This window comes from Myodes glareolus, chromosome 17 (assembly GCF_982192425.1).
Source record: "Myodes glareolus chromosome 17, mMyoGla1.1, whole genome shotgun sequence".
NCBI classification, from domain to species: Eukaryota; Metazoa; Chordata; class Mammalia; order Rodentia; family Cricetidae; genus Myodes; species Myodes glareolus.
The window spans coordinates 32,531,358-32,553,421 of NC_142042.1; the positions used below are offsets into that span (position 1 = coordinate 32,531,358).

Sequence of the window (22,064 nt, forward strand, 5' to 3'; positions counted from 1 at the left end):
TTAATGAAGGTATGATAGATATGAAGAAAAGTAAAGATGTTTTCTAAACTCATATTTCTTTCTGTCCCATATCATGGCTCTTGACATGAGACAGAAACTCCAGAAACTCTGGGTTTTTCTTTAAACAACAGGCTTGGAATTAGAGAGGGACTGAGCCAGAGTTCAACTCTAAAACCAGCTCTATAAATTTAGAAATATGATTTAGTATATGGTACTTACAGAACCTATTCAGTTTTCTTGATAGTCCCTATTGGGCCGTTATTTTCCATCTGTCAGTATTCAAATATCCAGGGTCCCTTGAACTTTTCAAAGATCAGTGTTTTCCTGTGGAGATAAGAACAGAACCCTGCCCCCATTCTATATGCTTTTCTTACCACCTGTATGGTTATCATCATTGTAGATGCTGTCATTTCTCCTTTCCAAGAGGTTTCTCCTCTTCAAATCGAACCTTTATTAATTTTGATGGTATCCACAATTTTTCTTCTCCTGTGGAAACAAGAGCAAAACCCCTTCCCCAACGTAGCACATCTCCTGGCTTCCATTGAGAGGTCAGCACGTCTTTGAAATAAACAGGTTGTTTTAGTTCAGAAGTTTTTTCCATTATCCAATGCCTCTCTGCTGCTGTTGTTCCTTTCTCATTAGCATTAAGAAAATTCAAGGTTAATAAAGCATTATGCAATCTATTTCTGGGGGTATCTTTCATCCCTTTCTGTTTGTTTAGCATATCCTTTATAGTACGATTTGATCTTTCTATAACTGCCTGACCTGTAGGATTATTTGGTATACCTGTAACGTGTTTTATATTATAATAAGCAAAGAAGCGTTTCATTTTCTTAGATACATATGCTGGACCATTGTCTGTCTTTATTTGTGCAGGTATACCCATGATGGCCATAACTTCCAATAAATGTGTGATTACCGAATCAGCCTTTTCTGAGCTCAGGGCAGTTGCCCATTGAAAACCTGAATACGTGTCTATGGTGTGGTGTACATATTTTAATTTACCAAATTCCATAAAGTGGAACACATCCATCTGCCAGATTTCATTCCTTTGAGTACCCTTTGGGTTACTCCCTGCAGGCAATGGTGTTTGATTATAGAAAGAACAAGTAGGACATCTCTTTATAATGTCCTTAGCTTGTTGCCATGTAATGGAAAACTCTTTCTTTAAGCCTTTACTATTGACATGATGTTTTTTATGAAATTCTGAGGCCTGCAGAACGCTTCCAATCAATAATTGGTCAATTTCAGCGTTACCTTGTGCTAGAGGCCCAGGCAGACCGGTATGGGACCGGATGTGTGTTATGTACATTGGACAAAGCCTATTCCTAATTATGTCCTGTACCTCGATAAACAATGAAGTCAACTCTGTGTCATCTGGTATGAATTCAGCGGTTTCAATATGCAAGATAACTCTTTCTGCATATTGTGAATCTGTAACTATATTAAGAGGTTCTTTAAAATCCCTTAGCACCATAAGAATGGCATATAATTCTGCCTTCTGGACAGAATTATAAGGGCTTTGTTCCACCTTACTCAATTCTTCTGATTTATAACCTGCTTTCCCTGATTTATTTGCATCGGTATAAAATGTCCGAGCTCCAGTTATTGGAGCATCACGTACAATTCTAGGAAGAATCCAAGAAGTTCTCTTTATGAGGTTAAGTCTATCACTTTTGGGATAGTTGCTGCTAATTTCTCCCAAAAAATTAGCACAAGCTCTTTGCCATGGTTCATTATCTTCCCATAACTTTCTTATTTCCTCAGTAGTAAAAGACACTATAATTTCTGCTGGGTCTATACCTGCTAGTTGACGAAGTCTCAGTTTACCTTTTATAATTAATTCTGAAACCTTTTCTACATAAGTTTTTAATTTTTTACTTGGTTTATGAGGTATAAATATCCACTCTAAAATAATATCTTCCCTCTGCATTAAAATCCCTGTAGGAGAAATTCTGGAAGGCAGTATGACTAGGATGGAACTAAGATTCGGGTTGACCCTATCCACATGTGCCTCCTGTAATTTTTCCTCAATCATTGTCAGTTCCTTTTCTGCTTCAACTGTCAATTTTCTGGGACTATTCAAATCCTTATCACCATCTAAGGTTTTGTTTAAATGAACTATTAGATCAGGTGTTATCCCAACAGCTGGTCGTAGACTGGAAATATCTCCTAACAATCTTTGGAAGTCATTAAGAGTCCGTAACCGGTCTCTCCTAATTTGTGCCTTTTGTGTTCGAATTTTCTCTAACCCTATTCTGTAGCCTAGGTAATTAATAGAATCTCCTCTTTGAATCTTTTCAGGGGCAATTTGTAATCCCCACCTAGGCAAAACTTTCTTTACTTCTTCAAACATACTTTCCAAAATATTTTTATTTGAATCAGATAATAAAATGTCATCCATGTAATGATAAATTATGGACTTGGGAAATTGCTTACGAATTATTTCCAGTGGCTTATTAACAAAATATTGACACAATGTGGGACTATTGAGCATCCCCTGTGGGAGGACAGTCCATTGATATCTCCTAGTAGGCTGAGAATTATTATAAGTAGGCACTGTGAAGGCAAATTTTTCTCTATCCTTTTTTTGCAAAGGTATAGTGAAAAAACAATCTTTCAAATCAATAACTATAAGAGGCCATCCTCTTGGTAATAGAGAAGGCAAAGGAATTCCAGATTGTAGCGGACCCATAGGCTGAATTACCTTGTTGACAGCTCTTAGATCTGTCACCATTCTCCATTTACCAGATTTCTTTTTTACAACAAACACAGGAGAATTCCAAGGGCTGGTTGATTCTTCAATATGGTTAGCATCTAGTTGCTCTTGTACCAGCTGTTCCAAAGCCTGTAACTTATCTTCAGCTAGAGGCCACTGCTTGATCCATATTGGCTTCTCAGTTAGCCATTTTAAAGGTAGGGCTGTTGGTACCTCTAAAGGTTTGCTATTGGCTGTGTGTTCTTGTACAGCCTGAATGGCTGGTGACCTTTTTCCATAATACCTCATTATATCCTTCCCAGAATTGTGAGTTCCTGGAACTACAGGAATGTTAATCTGGGTATTCCATTGCTGTAGCAGGTCACGGCCCCATAAATTTATTGCAATATTTGCTATATATGGCCTTAATCTTCCTATTTGCCCTTCAGGCCCTATGCATTCCACCCATCTTGTGCTTTGTTTTACACGAGATAGGGTTCCAATTCCCAGGAACTGAACATCTACCTCATGAAGAGGCCAATTCGGATGCCAGGATTCTGGAGTAATTATACTTACATCCGCACCTGTGTCTAATAAGCCTTCAATAAAAATGCCATTTATACAGACTCTTAGCTTTGGTCTTTGATCGTTAATATACGTTTGCCAAAATATACGTTTACTCTGTCCTCCTGAATTTTTTGACTCATTCTCCACATGTAATTCATCATTTAGACCAGTATTACTTTTTACGGCAGACATTGGAGTTTTTAATTTTCTTGGTGAGACACATTTTCGACTGTAACTGGGAATGACTGGGCCACTTTTGGCTTGGGGGCCTGCGAGAGGCCCCTCAAGAAGTTTCCCGATGGTATCGGGTTGCCTTGTCTGTCTGTTGTTGACCTGCATTCGTTGGACCAATGTCGGCCTTTACCGCATCTTCTGCATATACCTGAAGGCTGAGATCTCCTACTTTTGTCATTCCCAGAGGAGATATTATTCCTAGGATTTCTTTGCCTGCAATCCCTTTTCAGATGTCCTAATTTACCACAATTAAAACACCTGGTAGTTTGATGTCTCCTCATAGCTTTGGAAATCGCTTCTCCTACCCAGGATTCATCGTTATAGCTAAACATCTCAACATTCATTGTATGCTGTATCCATTCTTCCATTGGTGCTGATCTAGATCTTAAAGGCCCAATTATCTTTTTACATTCAGTATTTGCATTTTCAAAAGCTAGAGATTCAAGAAGTATTCGTCTAGCTTCTGGGTCTGTTACCCCTATGTCCAGAGCCTTAATTAATCTTTGCACAAAGTCAGTAAAGGGTTCTCTCTGTCCCTGCCTAACCCTGGTATATGATTCGACCCTTTTTGCTGGATCTTGTATTCTATTCAAAGCATTCAAGGCTGCTTTGTGACATAAGGACAGCACTTCTTCATCATAAAGAGCTTGGACCTGTGGATCAGCATATGCTCCTACACCAAGAATTTGATCTTGGGAAACCTCCACACCTTTTGCTCTTCCTTGCTGTTCCATATGTTTGGATTCTTCTCTGAAATAAATTCCAAACATCAAGGAAGGCCCATCATCTAAAACTGCAGACACTAGCTGAGAGAAATCATGGGGGGTAGCTCTGACATTAGAAGCCCAAGTCCTTATCATTTCCTTAACAAATGCAGAGTGCAAGCCAAAGTTAACGACAGCTTGCTTAATTTCTTTTAAATCATTCATTGCTATTGGTGTCCATCTAGCTTCTTTAACTCCCTTTGAGCCTTTGGAAGTTAACCCTTTGTCAGAATAAATTACAGGGTATGTTGTTAGGACCCTGGGTAAGCCAGTTCTAACAGCTGGTGGTGGCATTGTATCCTGTCCTTGTGCCTTCTTACTCTGTTCACCAGCTCCAATAGTTTCTTCAATCATTTCTAATCTTTTTATCATTGTATCCCTTAAATCCTGAATCTCCTGACCTACCCGTGTTTCTAGTAATTTCACTAAGGTATCAGTTTTTTGGTTCCCATTCTGGAGGTTCATTCTATCTGTTACCTTATCAAAACTTTGTGGTAACATCTGAACGTCAAATTCAACAGCCTGTACCCTTTCAGGTAACTTCCTAGTACCCTTGGACATGGAGTCAATTTTGTCTATCATAGTATCCACTTGTTCAGATAACCCCTGATTTTCAATAATTTTAATCCTTTCAACTAGTTGTTCAATATTAGTCCGTAAAAATCGTATCTTTCTTAATGATAAAATATTGAAAAGAAAACTGAAACCTAGCAACAAGTAAATTAATATATTCCCATAGTCATATAAACCTTGCATGACATAATCCATTGTATTAATAAAGAAAACAGTAAAATTGGCGTTGGAAACAAAAACTGCCATATTACCTCTTGTCTAGTTGGCGGCGCTGTTGCCAAGTTGCGACTAGAACCACTGCAAAGGTGACTTAAACAGGTCCTGTTTCAGTGTCTGCCTTAGTATTTGTTAAAAACTAGGAAATATAAGTTGCTCAAGAAAGAAAGTTTAATTAAATCAATTCCATACACGGAACCAGAAACCCAGAATCCAGGGGTAGAAAAGAGCAACCCGGAAGCCGCGTATGCCTCCACGTGACCGAGTCGTTCTGATTCACGCCACTAAAGCACCGCACTTACAAGGGAAATTTAAAAACAACTCAGAAAAGAGCAAACCAGGCAGGCAGAGACTGTCCCGAGCCTGTGGAGCTTGGGAGGCGTGGGGTTTAACTGAACTGCTGGCTCCACACACAGGGCACAGGCCGCAGCTGAGGGAGGTCTCGTGACTAGCCGAGCTGGTAGCAAACAGTTGAGTGGGGGGGAAGGGGGGGTTCTACAACCAAACGTGGGGCGCCAGATGAAGGCGTAAGTCACAGACAATCCCACACCAGTTTGGAATTATGATTAATAGAATGGTTATTTATTCAAAGGGGAAAAAACTTACAGATTACCGTCCCAGACAACAGCCCCTCCGCGCGAACAGGAAAGGAGTCCAGGGGCCGGAAACGGAGCCGGAAGACAAAGAGAGAGTGGAGGACAGCCGCTGCTTTTTTTAAAGGGAGAGACCACGCCCCAATGGGCTGGTAACTCAGCGGCGATTGGCTGAAGGAGCTGAAGGAACTCCCACAGCAATGTTCAGCTCTTTTTGTATATAAAAATTTCACATCTTTGTTGAGTTTCAGTATTCCTTTATCTTGCTTGTGGTTACACAGTTTAAGAAGTCATCAGTATTTTGCATATCTAGTAAGTTTTGGTGAAGAGCCATCAGCTTTTCCTTACGAATAAATGTCCTAGCTAGATTTGAGTTTGCTAGTTTAGGTTAAATGTTAACAATCTTTTGATTTATGTTGTTCGTTGGGTCCAAATTATAAATTCCTGTTCTCAGGTTTCAGATTAGAAATTTAACACTCTGAGAGCATTTTGAAACACATGACCTCTTTTAAATTTAAGATAAAACTTTAGTATTTTAACTAATCGAGGGGAATAATAAATTCATTAAAAAGAGAACTCTCAATTGTTACTACTTAAACACTTTGTATCTGATCTGAATGATTTATTTGTATCCAAATCATGATGTTTTGCTCAGAGACTCATCAGAAACAGTTTACTGATCTCCATAGACTTTGAATTTTATTTTTAAAAGTAAACTAGTGTAACTGGTATGAATCCTTCATCTACTAGTGGTCATGACATTTTAAATTAAAACTGTTATTTGAAGTAGCATGCAGGGTTCATCTTTGCAAGGCAACAGCTAAATAACATAAGACTGAGAAAGACAAGACACAGCAATCCTTAGTCCTTTCATATAATACCAATGCTACTAAAATTTTCGTTTATATTTTCTGAAATATTCTGCACAGGGTCTGTTTAGTTGTATGCAAACCAAGACAAGATACCCTGGAAATGGCATATGAGAATGCTGGACTGAAACTAAGAAAATTATTCTCAGACTAGTTAATCTTTCCTTCCAGGTATATTCTTTAGACTGGTTGTCTTGCTACAGTTTCCCAAGTAGCTAGAACTAGAAATGCATCACCATGCTCAGCTTTGTAGTTGGCCTTTTCTGTATTTAGTAGCAGTCACAGGGTCAGTTTGCTTGCCTTCAATGAGTATAGCCATGAAATACTGCCAACAACATTACCACTCTCTTACCCAAAACAAGATCATAAATTAGAAGAGATAAAAATGTGAGCTTCTTAACATCAAGCCCTTTTAAACTATTTTTGTTGATGCCAATATTTTCAATTGTATAAATGTTGCAGGAAAGTTGAAACGATGCTTGCATTGTTTCTGGGCTCCTGGTTGGGATAGACAAGGCATAACATAAACTCAGAGGATGAAGCTCAGTTACACGCTGGGACATTTCACTGTTTCTGTTGTACTTTGTTGTGCATTTAGATAGAAAGAGAGAGGGGGAGAGAGAGAGAGAGAGAGAGAGAGAGAGAGAGAGAGGTCTTTGTGTGCACATGTGTATGTCTGTGCTCATGTGTGTGTGCACAATAGTTAAGCAGTAGATTAAATCAGTGATTATGGTATAAAGTATTTTAAAGATTATATTTTATCAAAACCACAAAGTCAACAAATCACAAATTAAGTTATCCTTTATCCATGATCTTACCTTCACATCTTTGACATTCATCCTTGTTCCCTCCTTCCCCACAAATATGTCATCAATGTCCACCAGGATGTACCTGTCCAAGGACAAACTCAGCCTCTTCCCGGACAAGAAGGAGATGGCGTCTATGAAGATGAGCTTGTGCAGCCAAAAGTTCAAGTTGTTGCCAAAAAGAACGCGCTGGATCCCATCATGGAGCCCCAGGTCCTGAATTATTGTGGCATAGAGTGTTTTGCTGGACAAGAAAGGGAGGGGTTTCTCTGTCTGTAACTCCGTTAAAAGCACTGGCTGGTAGGTAGAATGGTTATATTGGAAAATCGTCCAGTCATCCCCAGGAAGAGGTCCCTTTTCAACCTTTGGGCCTTTGGTAATGTGCAGCAGAGGAGACTGCGGGTTCACAGAGCAGTCCTTCAGAGCTAGGTTATTGAATAAGTTCAAAGGAAAACCTTTCAGTTGTGTCGTTGGTAAGCTATTCTCGTTGGCTTTATGAAAACCAATTATGCTAACACTGTATTCTATACAGTATTTTTCTAAAAGCTCCCGGTTCCATGAGTCCATGCTGACATATTTCAAAATATTTTCATAAATAATCAACGTATATTTCCCTTTGCCACTATCGGTAAGAGGTGGTATGTCTCCCTTGCCTGGAGCAATGACCATCTGGTACTGGAAACGACTGGACTCCAAGATTGCTATAATATCTTGACCGAGCTGAGAATACTGGCTCTCTACAAAGAGGAGGACCGTGGGGTCGGTTTTGGATGTGTCGATAGGTTTGGCTGTTTTCAGCTCTATGGACCGATAAGGGAGAATTTTGATATCAGCACATTCTGCTTCTGCGGTAGTTTCAATCAGTGTCATTTCCTGTTTGTAGCCAGAGTACAGGAAGTAGGCAGAAATGACAATGCTCACCAAGCAAAAGGTAGCTAAGAGAACAATAAGTGTTCGAAAGCTTCTCCGAAACCTCACAATAAGATTCATCTTAAAAATCCGTGCTTGGTGAGTCTTTTCCGGCTTCTTTCCCTAGGGTGCCATGGAGAACATGTAGTAAGATGTTGCCAGTTTTCCTTCCCAAACATTCATGTAACCATTGCAAATCATGGGAGTTTCTCAAAGTGGTCTCAAATGAGTCAAATCTTGTAGGCGGTGGACTAGGAAGGCAACAGCTGAGACTCTCTGTCCAATACCAAGAATTTCTGCAGAGTCCTTTAAGCATTATCTGAAAAAGAGGAGAAACGTGATAGCTAGAACCAAAAAAAGAGTGTTTCTGTTTCCATGCTTGTCGATATTTATGGAACCCATGAAAGGTTACTCTAGTCTTGTTAAAATGACAATATCCTGATGGTGTGTGCTGATAACCTGGGTCTTAATACTTGACACATGGCCCATTTGGATTGCCCTGGCTTCTCAAAAACTTTGTGGAAGTCTGTTTCAACTTTTCTCGAATATCCACACATATTGAGACACACTGAGATCAGTTCCCACTAGTTTTCTTGAAGAGAAGCAAAGGAGGAAGAGAAAATTCGATTCTTGATGTTAATACTTTGGTAAGTTTTCTAGTCTGACATATGATAGTGAACTTTTTTGAATGCAAAAAGGATGAGATATCAGTTTTAAGTATTAGAACAGTTCCTTCTAATATGCAATAGTGAAAAGAAAAAAAACATATGGGACTAGAATCTGTCAACCCAAAGAATAATCAAAATTTAAATGTGACATTTATTTAACATCAGTTTGTTCTGAATTAAGATGATAGATGCATATATCACAATGGTTCATGCCTGTGATCTCAGCCAGCTTATGTTTTAACTGGAGGACATAACCTTTGCATTCAGCTTTCTCATTTCTCCATCCTCAATGACAGGGCTTGTTAAGGTGGAAACGTCTGGTCTTGACGATGTTAAATGAGTAATGTTTGCCATGTCCTGCATTGGCGCTAAGAGATGTTGTGATGATATTCTGTAGCATATCAAGGAGAGGGAGTCTGGTCTGTTTGCTTCTCTTACCCAGTGCTCTGTCTCTTACACTAGGAAAAGGGCAAGGACAAGGCAGAGTTTGAAGGTAGGGAGATGACCTAATGTTAGAATATTACTTTGCATGTAGATACAGTATTATATAATATATTACAATATATAACATAATATTAATACAATACTTACACAATAAATCATATATCAAGATCATTTAGATAATTTACAGAACAAATTTGTAAATGAGTCATGAAAAATTAAGGAAACTAAGTTCAGGATAATAGGAAGATTATTTGAAAAGTTGTTTCACAAATATAAAAATGTGTAGTATGCCTTCTTAAGGACTACAAATTGATATGCTAAAATTTAAATGTGACCTTCAGCCAAGCTTTCTGATGACCTGCTAGCAGTAAACAGAATCATAAGGGAACTTTTTCTTCTGGCTTTCCTGGCTCTCCTGGCACAGAAAACCAGCAAGGCATTCTGCTAATTACTGGTGTGTCTGAAAAGCCAGTATTTCCCAAATCATCCCACCAAGGAAATCAAATAAGGCTTAAGCTCAAATATACTAAATCTGACTTTCATCTATTTTAAGAAATTTGTAAACATTAAGAGCATGGCCCATTCTATTTTTCACAGCAATCAAAGCTTTTCCCAAATGTTCGATCCTGACTACAGCCTTACTCCGGTGAGTGAAAAGGAAACTTTTAGGAGTGGCTTCCTAGTCCTGTTTTGGGATTTGGATAACATATATGCTTCTGTGCATCATTCTTACAAGCGTGGCACAAACAAGGAACAGAAGAATGAACACCTCCTTAATGTTGCATATGTTTGAACACAAGTTCAGAGATAAATCATTACAAGATTCTCGTCCTGAAGTTAGTAAACAAAGCAATTACAAAGACAATTATAGTTAGGGCTGTTATTTTGTTTTGCTTGTTTGTTTGGTGTTTTTTGATTGTTTATTTGCTTTTTTCTTTGTAATGAGAACCAGATTGAGAAACTGGGATTCATAATAAAATACTTCATGTGTTTTTTAGGTATTCTTATGGAATCTATAGCTCAGCAAAGTTTACGTAAATTGAAAAATAATAAGTTTGATACTACTTGCTAAGAATGCCTACTAGTTGCTAGTCATTACATGTTATTATTTGCTTCTGTTGCTCTGATACCGTCTCATTATTATTCTAGTTTTTAAATGAGAAAATTTAAAATTATAAGTGTTTTTAAAAGACTATGATTACACTGTGAAGTGTTTATGACTAGAGATCTATATTCCATGAGTTGCCCTTTTGAGTACTATGGTGAAACTACAAACTTAGTACTCCACATAAGTAAATTTAAACCCAATGCTAACAGTTAAAATCGTCATACTAGAGAGGTAACATGGTTAACTCAAAACAAGTTGGAAGGTGGAATGAGTCAAAGGTTGCAATATTTTTGCTAGGTTTAAATTCTGGTAATACCTAGGGAAAACACACACACTTGATCAAGTACTGTGTTGCTACATTCCACAGAATTGCATCTGTTGTCAGGAATATTACTGATAATTTCCTTACATTTTATATTAACAAATATTATGTACTTAATTAAAACTGTACTGCGAACATAGTTAACCATTTGTTCTACTGCCCCAGTGTCTTTAGTGGTGAGTTTTCAAATTTGTAACTATTTTTCAAAGAGATGTTGCCTTTCCTATGCATGGAAATGAAATGGAACCATCAGAGAAATCCTAACAAACTTTAGATACCATAAAGGTAAGTGGCTTAAAATTATTCTTAGTTATATGTTTGTGTATGAGAGTGTCTGTGTGTGCATGCATGTATGTGTTTGTGTTTGAGTATATATATGTCAGGTGAGGGGTACAGCTATGAGGTTAGCTTTGTGCCATCGACTAGTGTTTGAGACACACTGTTCAAGAGGTCACAGCTGATACAAATTATTTAACCTGGTTTTCAGAGAATTATAAATATAAGTAGTATTATAGCTCAAGATCAGGTAGTCTGTGATGATTCTGAGTATGGAAATGTCTCCTGTTAACTCAAAAGAACTATATACTAAACATCTGTAGACATCTTTATTGGTTACCTGGAATTCCAATCAGCTTCTAGGCTACAATATGTCCTAATGTTACTTTCAGGAACAACTATATGTCATAAATCACAACTATTTCCCAAAATGGAAATTCAGAGAATGAATAGCTTGTTGCATTTAATCAAAATGACAGTGCTTTGCTATTTTGTGATTTTCTGAAAAAAAATAATTTTTTCTTTTCTATTCCAGTAAATAACCTGTTGATTATTTCCTTACTTTTACACACTTCACATTTTTTTCCATTTTTACTGACATAATATAAATTTATTTTAGTGCCCAGAGTGTATATTTTTACTAGGGGAAACTCCTAAAAGTGCCATTTTCAAACATAATGATAACATTACTACTCCAATATTATACAGTACAATCATATCATACTAGGTACATAGCTCTGAGCTATCAGCTATATTCACAGTTCAAAAGATTATGAAGGGAAGTCAGTAAATAGAAGAGTAAATGTCAGACAATTTCTTTTATCACTATTTCTTGCAGATACATAAAGTGTATATGTACTATTTTCTTGGGTCTTATTTTTGGGGAAACAGCATGATTTTTAAAATAGACTGTATTTTTCTGAAAATTTTGTGGCCAATATGTAATCATCTTATTTATTTTAAACTGAAGGACATCAAAAATACTTCCTGCTTACATGATCAATTACTCTGTTTGCTGCATGAAGTTTAAAATACAGTTGTAGAAACACCACCTGTGGCCAAGGTGAGTTCTCATTCTAACCTTCTAACAGTCAGTACTTGAAACTTATTCTTAGACTGAAGATTGCGTCATTGAGTTATATCCTTAAATATTAAATTAACAGTCAAGTCTATGGCACACAGGGGCCAGAATTAACCGGGACTGATGATTTCAGAGTGTTGTATCTAATTTAAGGATGCCTACAACCCTGACAGTTCTTGTGGGACCTCCAGATGAACGTGGGCAGATCTGTGATATCTGCCTGGCTTCCTGTAGATGTAGGAGTGGTGCAGACAGAGGGCATTCAGAGTCAAGCACAGACCAGGCAAAAACTAGATGCAGGCTTAGATTTCCTTCTACATTTGTCCCTTTGTGTAAGATGTATGCCACACCTCAACCAATGGACATTTATTAAGAGCCTGTTTTCCGTATAAATGTGCAACACCTCGTATCATGAGCCAAACAATCTACGCTCTCTTGTTTTAATCGGCTTCTACTTTCTTCTCTTCATTATATATTTCTCTGTCCAAAAGTCTATATTGTTTTCGTTTCTTTTCTTTTCTTGTTTTTAATGTTGGGTGGTTTAGGTGGTTTAAAGTTTATGCTTGGGGATTTAGTATTTAGAGTATAGGTATTAATATAAAAATATGCATGACAAGGTTTACATTCTCTAACTGCCCTTTCTTCTTCCTCCATATTAACAATTTATATGGAAGCCAGAGATGGCTGGAGAATTGCAGTACTGAGGCACACTTCGTTGTTTGTGTATAATCTTAGTACTTTTGTCTTGAAGGTGGATTTTTTTTCTTATTTTCTGTAAAGTGTATCATCCATAAAGATTATATGTAAAACGCTTTTACAAATTCTCATGGTTTCTTTTTCCTTAAGAAAATTTGCTTGTTTTTCATACTCTGCAAGCATTTTGAAAACTCAGAATGTCAGAGTAAAATGAAGATTGTTTAACAAAACCCTGCTGTGCTTTACATGATATGTAATTTGTTTTTATGGATTGATTATACAACAAACATGATTTTCAGCTTGCCGTTTAACTTGATATTATGAGACAGCTAGTGGTCATAAAACAAAAGGAACTGGAAAGGTTTGTCTGGAATCATCAGTTGTTTTTGTTTCTGAATCTACTCTTTCAGCTTGCAAATGTCTCAGCGTGCCCGGATTGCTACACTATCCAACCAAACGATTTGCTAAGAAAATAGGGAGTGGTGGTTGAGCTAGTTAAAAATCACGTGTGAAAGTGGGTTAGACTCCTTCCATGAATGCTTCTAAACCTGGGGGGTGCAACAAATTTCCCATTTGCTTCCCTGTGCCTGGGGATTACATAGGCCTGCTTTGCCTTTACTTCCAAACTTTCTCATCTTCCTCTTCCATACTATTCAAAGCAAGTGGCAATGTTTTGCTATTGACTGTAAGTAACATTTGCTTCTGTATTCTTTGGTAATGACATGTTGATTTCTTCTTGTTCTCAGTGCTCTACAAACAACCATTGCTCTTGGCGTAATGTCCCTGGCCTGGGTTTATGTCAGTTTGCAGTTTTATGCAGTATAGGCCAGTCATCTCTAACTCAATCGTCTTTAACTCCCTATTTTTCTGTTACATTCACCTCCATCTGTAATTGAACAAGAGCATTAACATTTTCCTTTGAATTTGAACTTAACTTTTTGAAAGAGTTTTGTTGATGTCATTACTCTGTGCAATTCTTTCACCTTCTTCTTGGACCATGTGCAATTGTGGACTGAGGTGGGTTATTTCTCCTTTTTCTAGGCTCAGTCTTCTGTCATTTTGTTACTCATTTCTAGAATCCAGCTGAGCGAGACCTAATGATCTGACCAAAGCTCCTTGCTTTAGTATGTCTCCACTGTATTTCACAAGGTCAGCCAATTACACAGTGCAGCTCAATTGACAAAATTCACATAGATTGTCATGATGGTAGGGAGTGTAATTTACTTAGAGGGAAATCTTCAACACTCCACATATTATCCCATATTGTATGCACACACACACACACACACACACACACACACACACACACACACACACACACACCTCAGAATCAGTAACAACATATTCCCTTTTCTTTATCTAAAATTCCAACTCAAATATCATAATCTCTTATGGAGAAAAAGATGGAAGAAAAAAAATCTTCAGTTTTATCACTGGAAAAAGTAGGATCCTTAAGAATGTTTACATATCTGTTTCCATATTTAAATCCATCCTCTTTGGAGAAAAAAAATAAAAAGAATGATATACTGCTATATAAGCACCAGACAAAACATAGGTAAACAATGTTGAAACTGAAATTAGCTTGTTGACTTTGCTTCAAACAATAAAATTCTATAGTTTTGTAAACAGATAGCTTCCTCTGCTGACTAATTTTCTTCTAAATATCTCAGGAATATGTGATCCCTATATTCTATTTGGAACACCCTGAAACATTTCGTTAACTAGTTTGTGGGCTTTCCTAATGAAATTATATGTATATTGTAGTTTACTCTATAGATTGTTTTTCTCTCAGAGTTAGATATTTTCCTTTCTTCCAAGCATAATCCAATACTGACTTTTAAAAACAGTAAATCTGAAATAATATTAAAGGAAATCAGTGATTCATTTTATAATATTTTAAAAGTTTCACTACAACAATGATCAAGACTATGTTTTAGAAAATTGGACAATGAACCACACCAAATTGTCACTAAATTATTGTGAGTAGACTATTTTGATATATGCATTATTCTTGATGAATCTAAATTTGTCAGATGTTATGTATGTATAGACATATTTATAAATAACCTTAAGTTGTATTTGTCACCAGTCCCTGCCATCTTCAACCAGCTTATCTTTTATGAATAGCAAGCACATACACAGTCATTTGTCTGTGCTGATTTGACATTTTTTTCTCAAGATCTTTATGGACATTGAGAATGCAAAGCAGCAACCTTGTATGGTCTCTACTTCTCCCCAAGGATACTCACAGCAATGGCTTTGTGGAACATCAGAGTGAGGCCCAGGCAGTGAAATTAGAGATAGACTGAAAAGCCAGGACACCCCAGTTTACTGCCCACATGATATCTTGAAGGAACTGACCTCTTTTTCTCACAAAAAGGAAGACCCAGGAGCATTTAGACTGTCATTAACCAGACCTATTTGCACTTCCATACGTCAACAGAGATCCAAAGACGTTGGAATTGTATTAATATTGCTGCAACTTCCTTCAGAATTTAGTTTTTATTTAAAAATTCAAAAGGAGATCTAAACTTTCATCTGATTTTAAGTGTAGCTATTATCTTAGAAATTATTTTGAGTCTCACTCAGTCTACCATAAATGCAATGACATGTACCCTGTCATTTCTGCTTCAGTCATAAACTCTCAGGCTATGTTATTGTCTAGGGATCATTTTCCACTGAACTTCCCACTCTGTCCTTTGCTTTATATATTGCAGGATTTCAGGAAGGCAAATTAAGTTCTCACTTGGCAGAGCCAGGCTTCATGACACCTATAAACTACCCACATCAACAGAATAGAATGTGCTCCACACTGTGTTCTTAGGTTTTAATAAGACAAGAATATTTAAAGCTATTTTGGCAAGAAAAACAATGTATTTATAAACATGTAGGAGGTAGCATACCACAAGTACATTATCTTTCCTGAAGTTGTATATTACACAAGACAGTGATGAAAATAAATGATGCCCTTAAAATAATATACAAAATATTAAAATGAAATCATTATTTTTAGTCCAAGCAATATGCCATAGAAGTATTCTATTAAAGAAGGCTAGTAAATACTTTTAACATTTGTTTAGCAGTTTTTTAAAACAATGGCCTGATTATTGGTATTTAATACTTATGGGAGGCCTAGCAAATTTCTAAACAGAAACAGGGGAGGAGTAGATTGAAGTGAGCAGGGCAGAAGAAGGGGAGGGAATGGAAGGAGAAGAGGAGAGGAAAATGAGGTCAGATGTAAAATAAATAAATTAAAAAGACATTTATCTTCATTAATAAGTACTTATTTCTAAACAATTTTGGGGTCTCCTAAATCTCTCAACACAAGAGGGCAATATTCTCTTGCTTTTATTACAAGAAATAGCGAATCACACCTGTTCTCTGTATATGGATTAAAGAAAAGGAAAGCACTAACTAGATGAATCCACAGAGTGAAGGCAATTCCTATTGAGAAGTCTATGCTGTCGGCATTAGGAGAGATCAGGGAGTCTTAATGCTAAAAACCAATTAAGCCTTCATTTCACACCTACTACATTTTAGTCAATTCTATTCCACACCTTGGTAGTGATCAGCTAACTGTATATCACTTATATGGCTTGTTGCATCTGAATTTGCACTTGCTTTCACACAGATTTTGTGGCTTTCTTAACACATAACTTGCCTGGACACATATCTAAGTTATGTGAACTTTTCAGACCTTTATGAATTTCATAAGGGAAGAAAGCTATAATCAAATCTGGATGAAGAGAATTATCTCACACATAGGTTCCAAATTAAAATCTATCATATAATTCTTATTTTATTAAAGATATAGCATAAAATGCATTTTACTTTCATTGCAACCGTTTCTGCATTCCTCTGTTATATGAACATGCCATATAATAAATTAACAGCAATGAAGTGATTTAAAGTTCTAGGGTCTAATTAAATAGGCAATACATACAATGTTTAAAACAACTTTATTATTTTATTATTCATTTAAGTGTGTGCATGTGTGTGTGAATGTGTGTGTGTGTGTGTGCGTGCGTGCGTGTGTGTATGTGTGTACTTGCACCACAGACATCCATGCACCATACAGTATTGTCTGTACGAAAAGATCAAAGGACAGCTTTTGGGAGTCATTTTCTTTCTTCCACCCTGTGGGCTTGAAGGATGGATGGAAAGTTCAAGCAAGTTTGGTTGACTGGTTGGTGGCACGTGTCCGTAAGTACTGTTTCATCTAGCTGGCCTCCACTTTCAATAATGCATGAAACCTTAAAATTATTTAATAAGGTTAAAATAAGTATAAAATGCATACACAAAGATATGAAAGCTGTGATGTAATCTATCATGCCAGTCTCTTCTCAGTTATGAGATAAGAACCTAATGGGAATCAGTTTGAAATTGTGGCTCCATTTCTGTTCAGGGTGGTATTATGATTTATTAGTAAGTATGCTTTCTTAAACTCTGCTTCCTTGGGTAAATCTTAGAGCTGCAATATGATATACTTCCACTAAAACTTATTGATTATCTTAGACTCAGGAAAAATATTGCTTCATTTGCAGCTGCCTTCCACGTGATTCAATAGATAATGGAACATTGAAGACCATAAAATGAACAATCTTGAGTAAAATGGACACAAGTATGAGAGACTCATTTTCTCCATGCATTGAGCTTATCTTTCACTATACTTTTCCTATAATATTCCTTACAATTTTAAAGCAAAACATCATCAAAGTAAGAAAAGGGTAAACTAATATAATTCTGTCCTAAGAACAATGTATAGTGTTAGAATGAAGCTCAAATTATTCGTTGACTTTAGGCATTGTTGAGTCAAGTATTCATACTTTGAGAATGAGCGCAAGGGAGGGAGAAGGGGAGGAGAGAGATATAGAGAAAGGAGAGAGCTATTAAGATTTCAATATCAAAACTAGTAGGGGAGGCTGGTGATCTGGATTAGTAATGGAGTACTTGCTTGACATGCATGAGCCCCTGCCTAGGCTCAACCTTGGACTGCAACCATAAGAAACCACAAACAATCAAACACACCACAAACTAGTGGAGTACAGAAAAAGATTAGAATAATTTAGAAGATAGTGATGACTCACACCCCCACACACAGTGCTCAGGAGACTGGTGCAGAAGGAGCAAAAATTTGAGACCCTTCAGATTCACTTAATAAGTTTCAAGCCAGCATGGGCTACGCAGTGAACTTTGCCTCAAGAAATAAATCAACAAAGCAACAAAAACAACCCACATTTCACTCATTCTTTTGACATATATTTGTATGAATATATATGAATAAAATATAGAAATATATACACATATGTAGAAAGAGACAAATTAAGATTCTAGAAAGCATCAAATAGATAGTTCTGTTGTTATTATATATACTAATACTTAAATATATTAAATATATAAGTAAATGAGTTAAATTGCTTTTTTTAAACACAAGTATAAGTACTTACTGACTACAAGTAATATGAAAGAATGGTAGCTAGGGAATTGACTCAGCTGGTAAAGTTCTTGTCATGAAAAATTGAATGACTGAGTTTGAGTAACTCAAAGCCTAAACTTGTCATCAGGCAAATCTTGTTTCCAATCCTTTATACTTTGCCTTTTGGAATATCTTCTGAAAAATTCAATCTTTTAGAAAGCACCAATTCTCATGTAATAATTTGGACACTAAGGTAGCTATGTGAATGATTCTTCTAACTGTAGTTCTGTTTGTGGGTCTATGATACATGTTCTTATCTTTTCCCTACTATTGACACTTAGTCCTATGGTCACATGTTAGATCTTTGTATTAAAATGAATAAATATATTTCTAAGGCTGGTTTGTTATGTTAATGCCATGCGTTGTCCTACCAAGTCACAATCCCCTATACAGCAGCTTACTTCACCTATCAATCCAACATTAGCAGTACTGAACACTCAGAGCACCTATGAGTCATTTCCCATTCATTTTTTATCCTATTTCATGGAATCACACTCTTCACTCTGTACGGATTGTGCTCAATCATTTTGTCTCTGTTTTACAAAGAGTCAAGACCTTTCCTTTGTTATCTACCCCTTTTCTAAGCAATAGCAATGCCCATATTCCACATTTCAGCAAATCAGTGCTTGTGATCTTGAGGTCAGAAGAAACACCCCAGACTACTTACATTCATGATCCATGCCTTTAGCTCATCCCTTAATTCTAGAATTCATTTATATAGTTTGCTATTTTTAGTCAGCTTCTTCTCAAAGATTATTGTTTCATTTATTTTCCTCCATCTTCAGTTCTAGCATGTTTTGCCTTTTGCCACTCTCCTCTGCTGATCATCTGATGGAGAATGTATCAGATACAAGCATGTACCCACTATATATACTCACTCATATTCCCATTCGATAGAGTATCCTTCTTGCTAATGTACCTGATCAAGGTGTGCTCATTTAAGATGCTACTAGGAGATATCAACCCACCCCACTGAGCTGCAGTGATATTTTGCTCCTCCACTAAACTATTCACACCAGCATTCCTTTGTTTTTGCCATGTATCACTCACCCCATATTCTGTCCCTCCATTCCTTTTAATAGTACAACAACATCTCTGACAGAATTATGTTCACTTTCCTTAGAGACCATTGCAAGTATGCTTAACCTCACTCTTTACTTGGATATGTCACCAAGAATCTCCAGGTTGAGAGGTATCAGTTATCAATTACTGCTCATTTTTGTCGGAGAGCAGCACTGAGCCCCAGTCATCAGCAATGACCATTCAGCATTGTAGAAGAACAATGGAAACAAACAAAATCCAAAGCTCACCAGAAAGGTACAGTAATTGTGATAGTATCTACTGAAAGAACAGACAAAAAGATCAATAGAAGAGAATAGTGAGTTCCTAAACAAACTCTCTGTGGAAAACTATTCTTTGACAAGGGAACAAAAGTGAATCTATGAAGCAAGGATATTCTCAAGAAATGGTAATAGAACATGAACATGTGAAGTATTGTGTACAAGGACAAAAGGCACTTTCCTCAAATTAACTCGAATGGATCATAGATCACTTAAAAACGTATTGTACACTTGCCTCAAGGTAAGTGTAAAAAGCGAAACTATAATACTCCTAGAATGCAAGATGGGAGAAAATAATATGCCTTCGGTTCTGACAGTGAAGTCAGAGCTCAGCATTAATCTATGAAATAAGAAATAGGTAAGCCATTTCAGTAAAAACTTTGGCTCCGTGAAAGTCACTGTCAGGGATGACAATGAAAGGTACACACGATAAGGTATGTATTTTAGAGCAGGTATATCCAATATTCACAACAAATTTCATACAAATAAATCTTAAAATAAGCTTGTCAAGATGACCCAAGACTGGGAGGTACTCTGCATCCTATTTATGGATGCCACAGAAGCAATGGGAAACCACAACTCATCACTTTGAGTGACGGTGAGATCTGTCACTCTCCGTTTGTCTTCCAGTCTGATCCATTACATGGAATGTCCTTGGGGGAAACTGTATCGTCTGAACAATTTTCTTAAGAATTCAAAACTGCTCTGAAAATGAATTAATTAAAAGAATGTATTCCTTCATGGCATTTTTATGTGAGGTTTTAGTTAGACCTCCCCAAACAACTTTGAATATTTCTAATTCACAAAACAGAGTGATTTCCAATTTATTTTTTATTTCTTTATTCTGTGCATGTGTTTGCATGCAGGTGTGTAAACACAAGCAGTCAGATCACAGGTCAACTTAGCACATCAGGCGTGGCAGCACATACCTTTATCCACCGTTCCATCTCACTAGTCCCAAAATAGCCTATTGGTTTTCAGTTCCTATGTACCTCAAGCATCTCCATGACACCCTCATAACATCACATCCTTCATTTCTGTTTCCTTTTCCTCCCTCTCACTTCATTCACTTCCTTTATCTGAGACTATTGTACTAACCTGCTAATCTGTGCCATTCAGTGCACAGAAAGGCTTTTATTGTAAGAAGGAACAAATACAGTGATTGATTTACATTGTTTGATGGGTAAAGGCACTTACAGCCATCCTGAGAACTAGATTTTGATGCCTTGAACTGAAACAATGGAGGAGAGGAACCTACTCCCACAATTTGTCCTTCCAAATCCACATGCATGTGTCTGTATGCACATGCACACTAGTGATTGCACATATACACACATACACACACTCTTATACACCCTTTTACAACAGCGTCAAAGGAAAATTGAAGTGTCATTAGTTGCTGATTGATTGTACAGAGGGAAAATATGATTCATGAATCACCCCAATACTTGCTACTTTCCCGGTAATATAGTTCTCTCCCTTGGGTTATTCTTGGTCCAATTCTTCAGTAGAGATGGAAATCCAACCTATGACACATTCAAGTAATAAAGCAAGTAAGGGCACCATGTGATGAAGAAAATCACAAGAAAGACCTGGTTAAACACAGGTGAAGAAAATGCTTTGAGAATGAAGTAGTAATATTCCTGTAAGACCAAGGAGACATGCAAAAAGAAATAAAATTGTGCTGTTGATTACATGGGAAGAAAATTCAAGGTCGATGGTAAAATTGCGAGATCCTAGGTAGGTTAAGAAAAACTCACAAAACTGAGTAACATAATGAAGCAGAGAGTAGCTAGCAAGATGACAGACACACACCATGACCCTGGTGCACAGCACTACATGGGTTATTGTAAGTGACGAAGTACAAGTGATGAAGCAAAAGAAAGATGCAGACATTTCTACCCAACTGCCTGATGCTATGTTTGAATCCAGGTATACAAAGAACCATCTACTTCGCATTTCAAAGGGAGTCATGGTAGACTATAGAACACCAACATAGTGATATCAAGATAAAATAAAGTTGACAAGGCAGGAGTGGTGAGCTAGCTGGGAGAATAAAAGAGAGACGGAAAGAGAAGCATTAATAAAAATACTGAATTTACTCTCTTGAACAAATATTTACCAGCTTGTGAGATCCCTCAGAAAAATACCATGAGATTTCAGAAAGAAATGAAATTCCCACATGCAGAAGTCAGCAGAGCAGGATTTTCAGAAGCTTAGAAATTATGTAATCTCTTTTCTCTAAAGCACCATAATAAAACCTAACACTAAGCATGTTTGCTAATATGAAATAGTATGGATATATGAATAAAAAAATAAATAAGCAAATAATATTGAAGCCAGGGAGCACAGGGAAGTGAGTGTGATAAGGGTGTATGATGTGAAATTCCCAAATAATAAGTAAAAGTATCATGAATAAATTAA

General features: G+C 36.8%; 1 protein-coding gene across 1 annotated transcript in view; it reads right to left on the reverse strand.

The window, feature by feature from the left end:
- Ndst4 (N-deacetylase and N-sulfotransferase 4) overlaps positions 1 to 22,064 on the reverse strand; it is a 309,646-nt gene that overhangs the window by 276,104 nt on the left and 11,478 nt on the right. The window contains exon 2 of the mRNA XM_048456956.3: positions 7,333 to 8,548. Coding sequence (XP_048312913.2) covers positions 7,333 to 8,310 — 978 coding nt within the window. The 5' untranslated portion in view covers positions 8,311 to 8,548. The remainder of the gene's footprint in view (positions 1 to 7,332; positions 8,549 to 22,064) is intronic.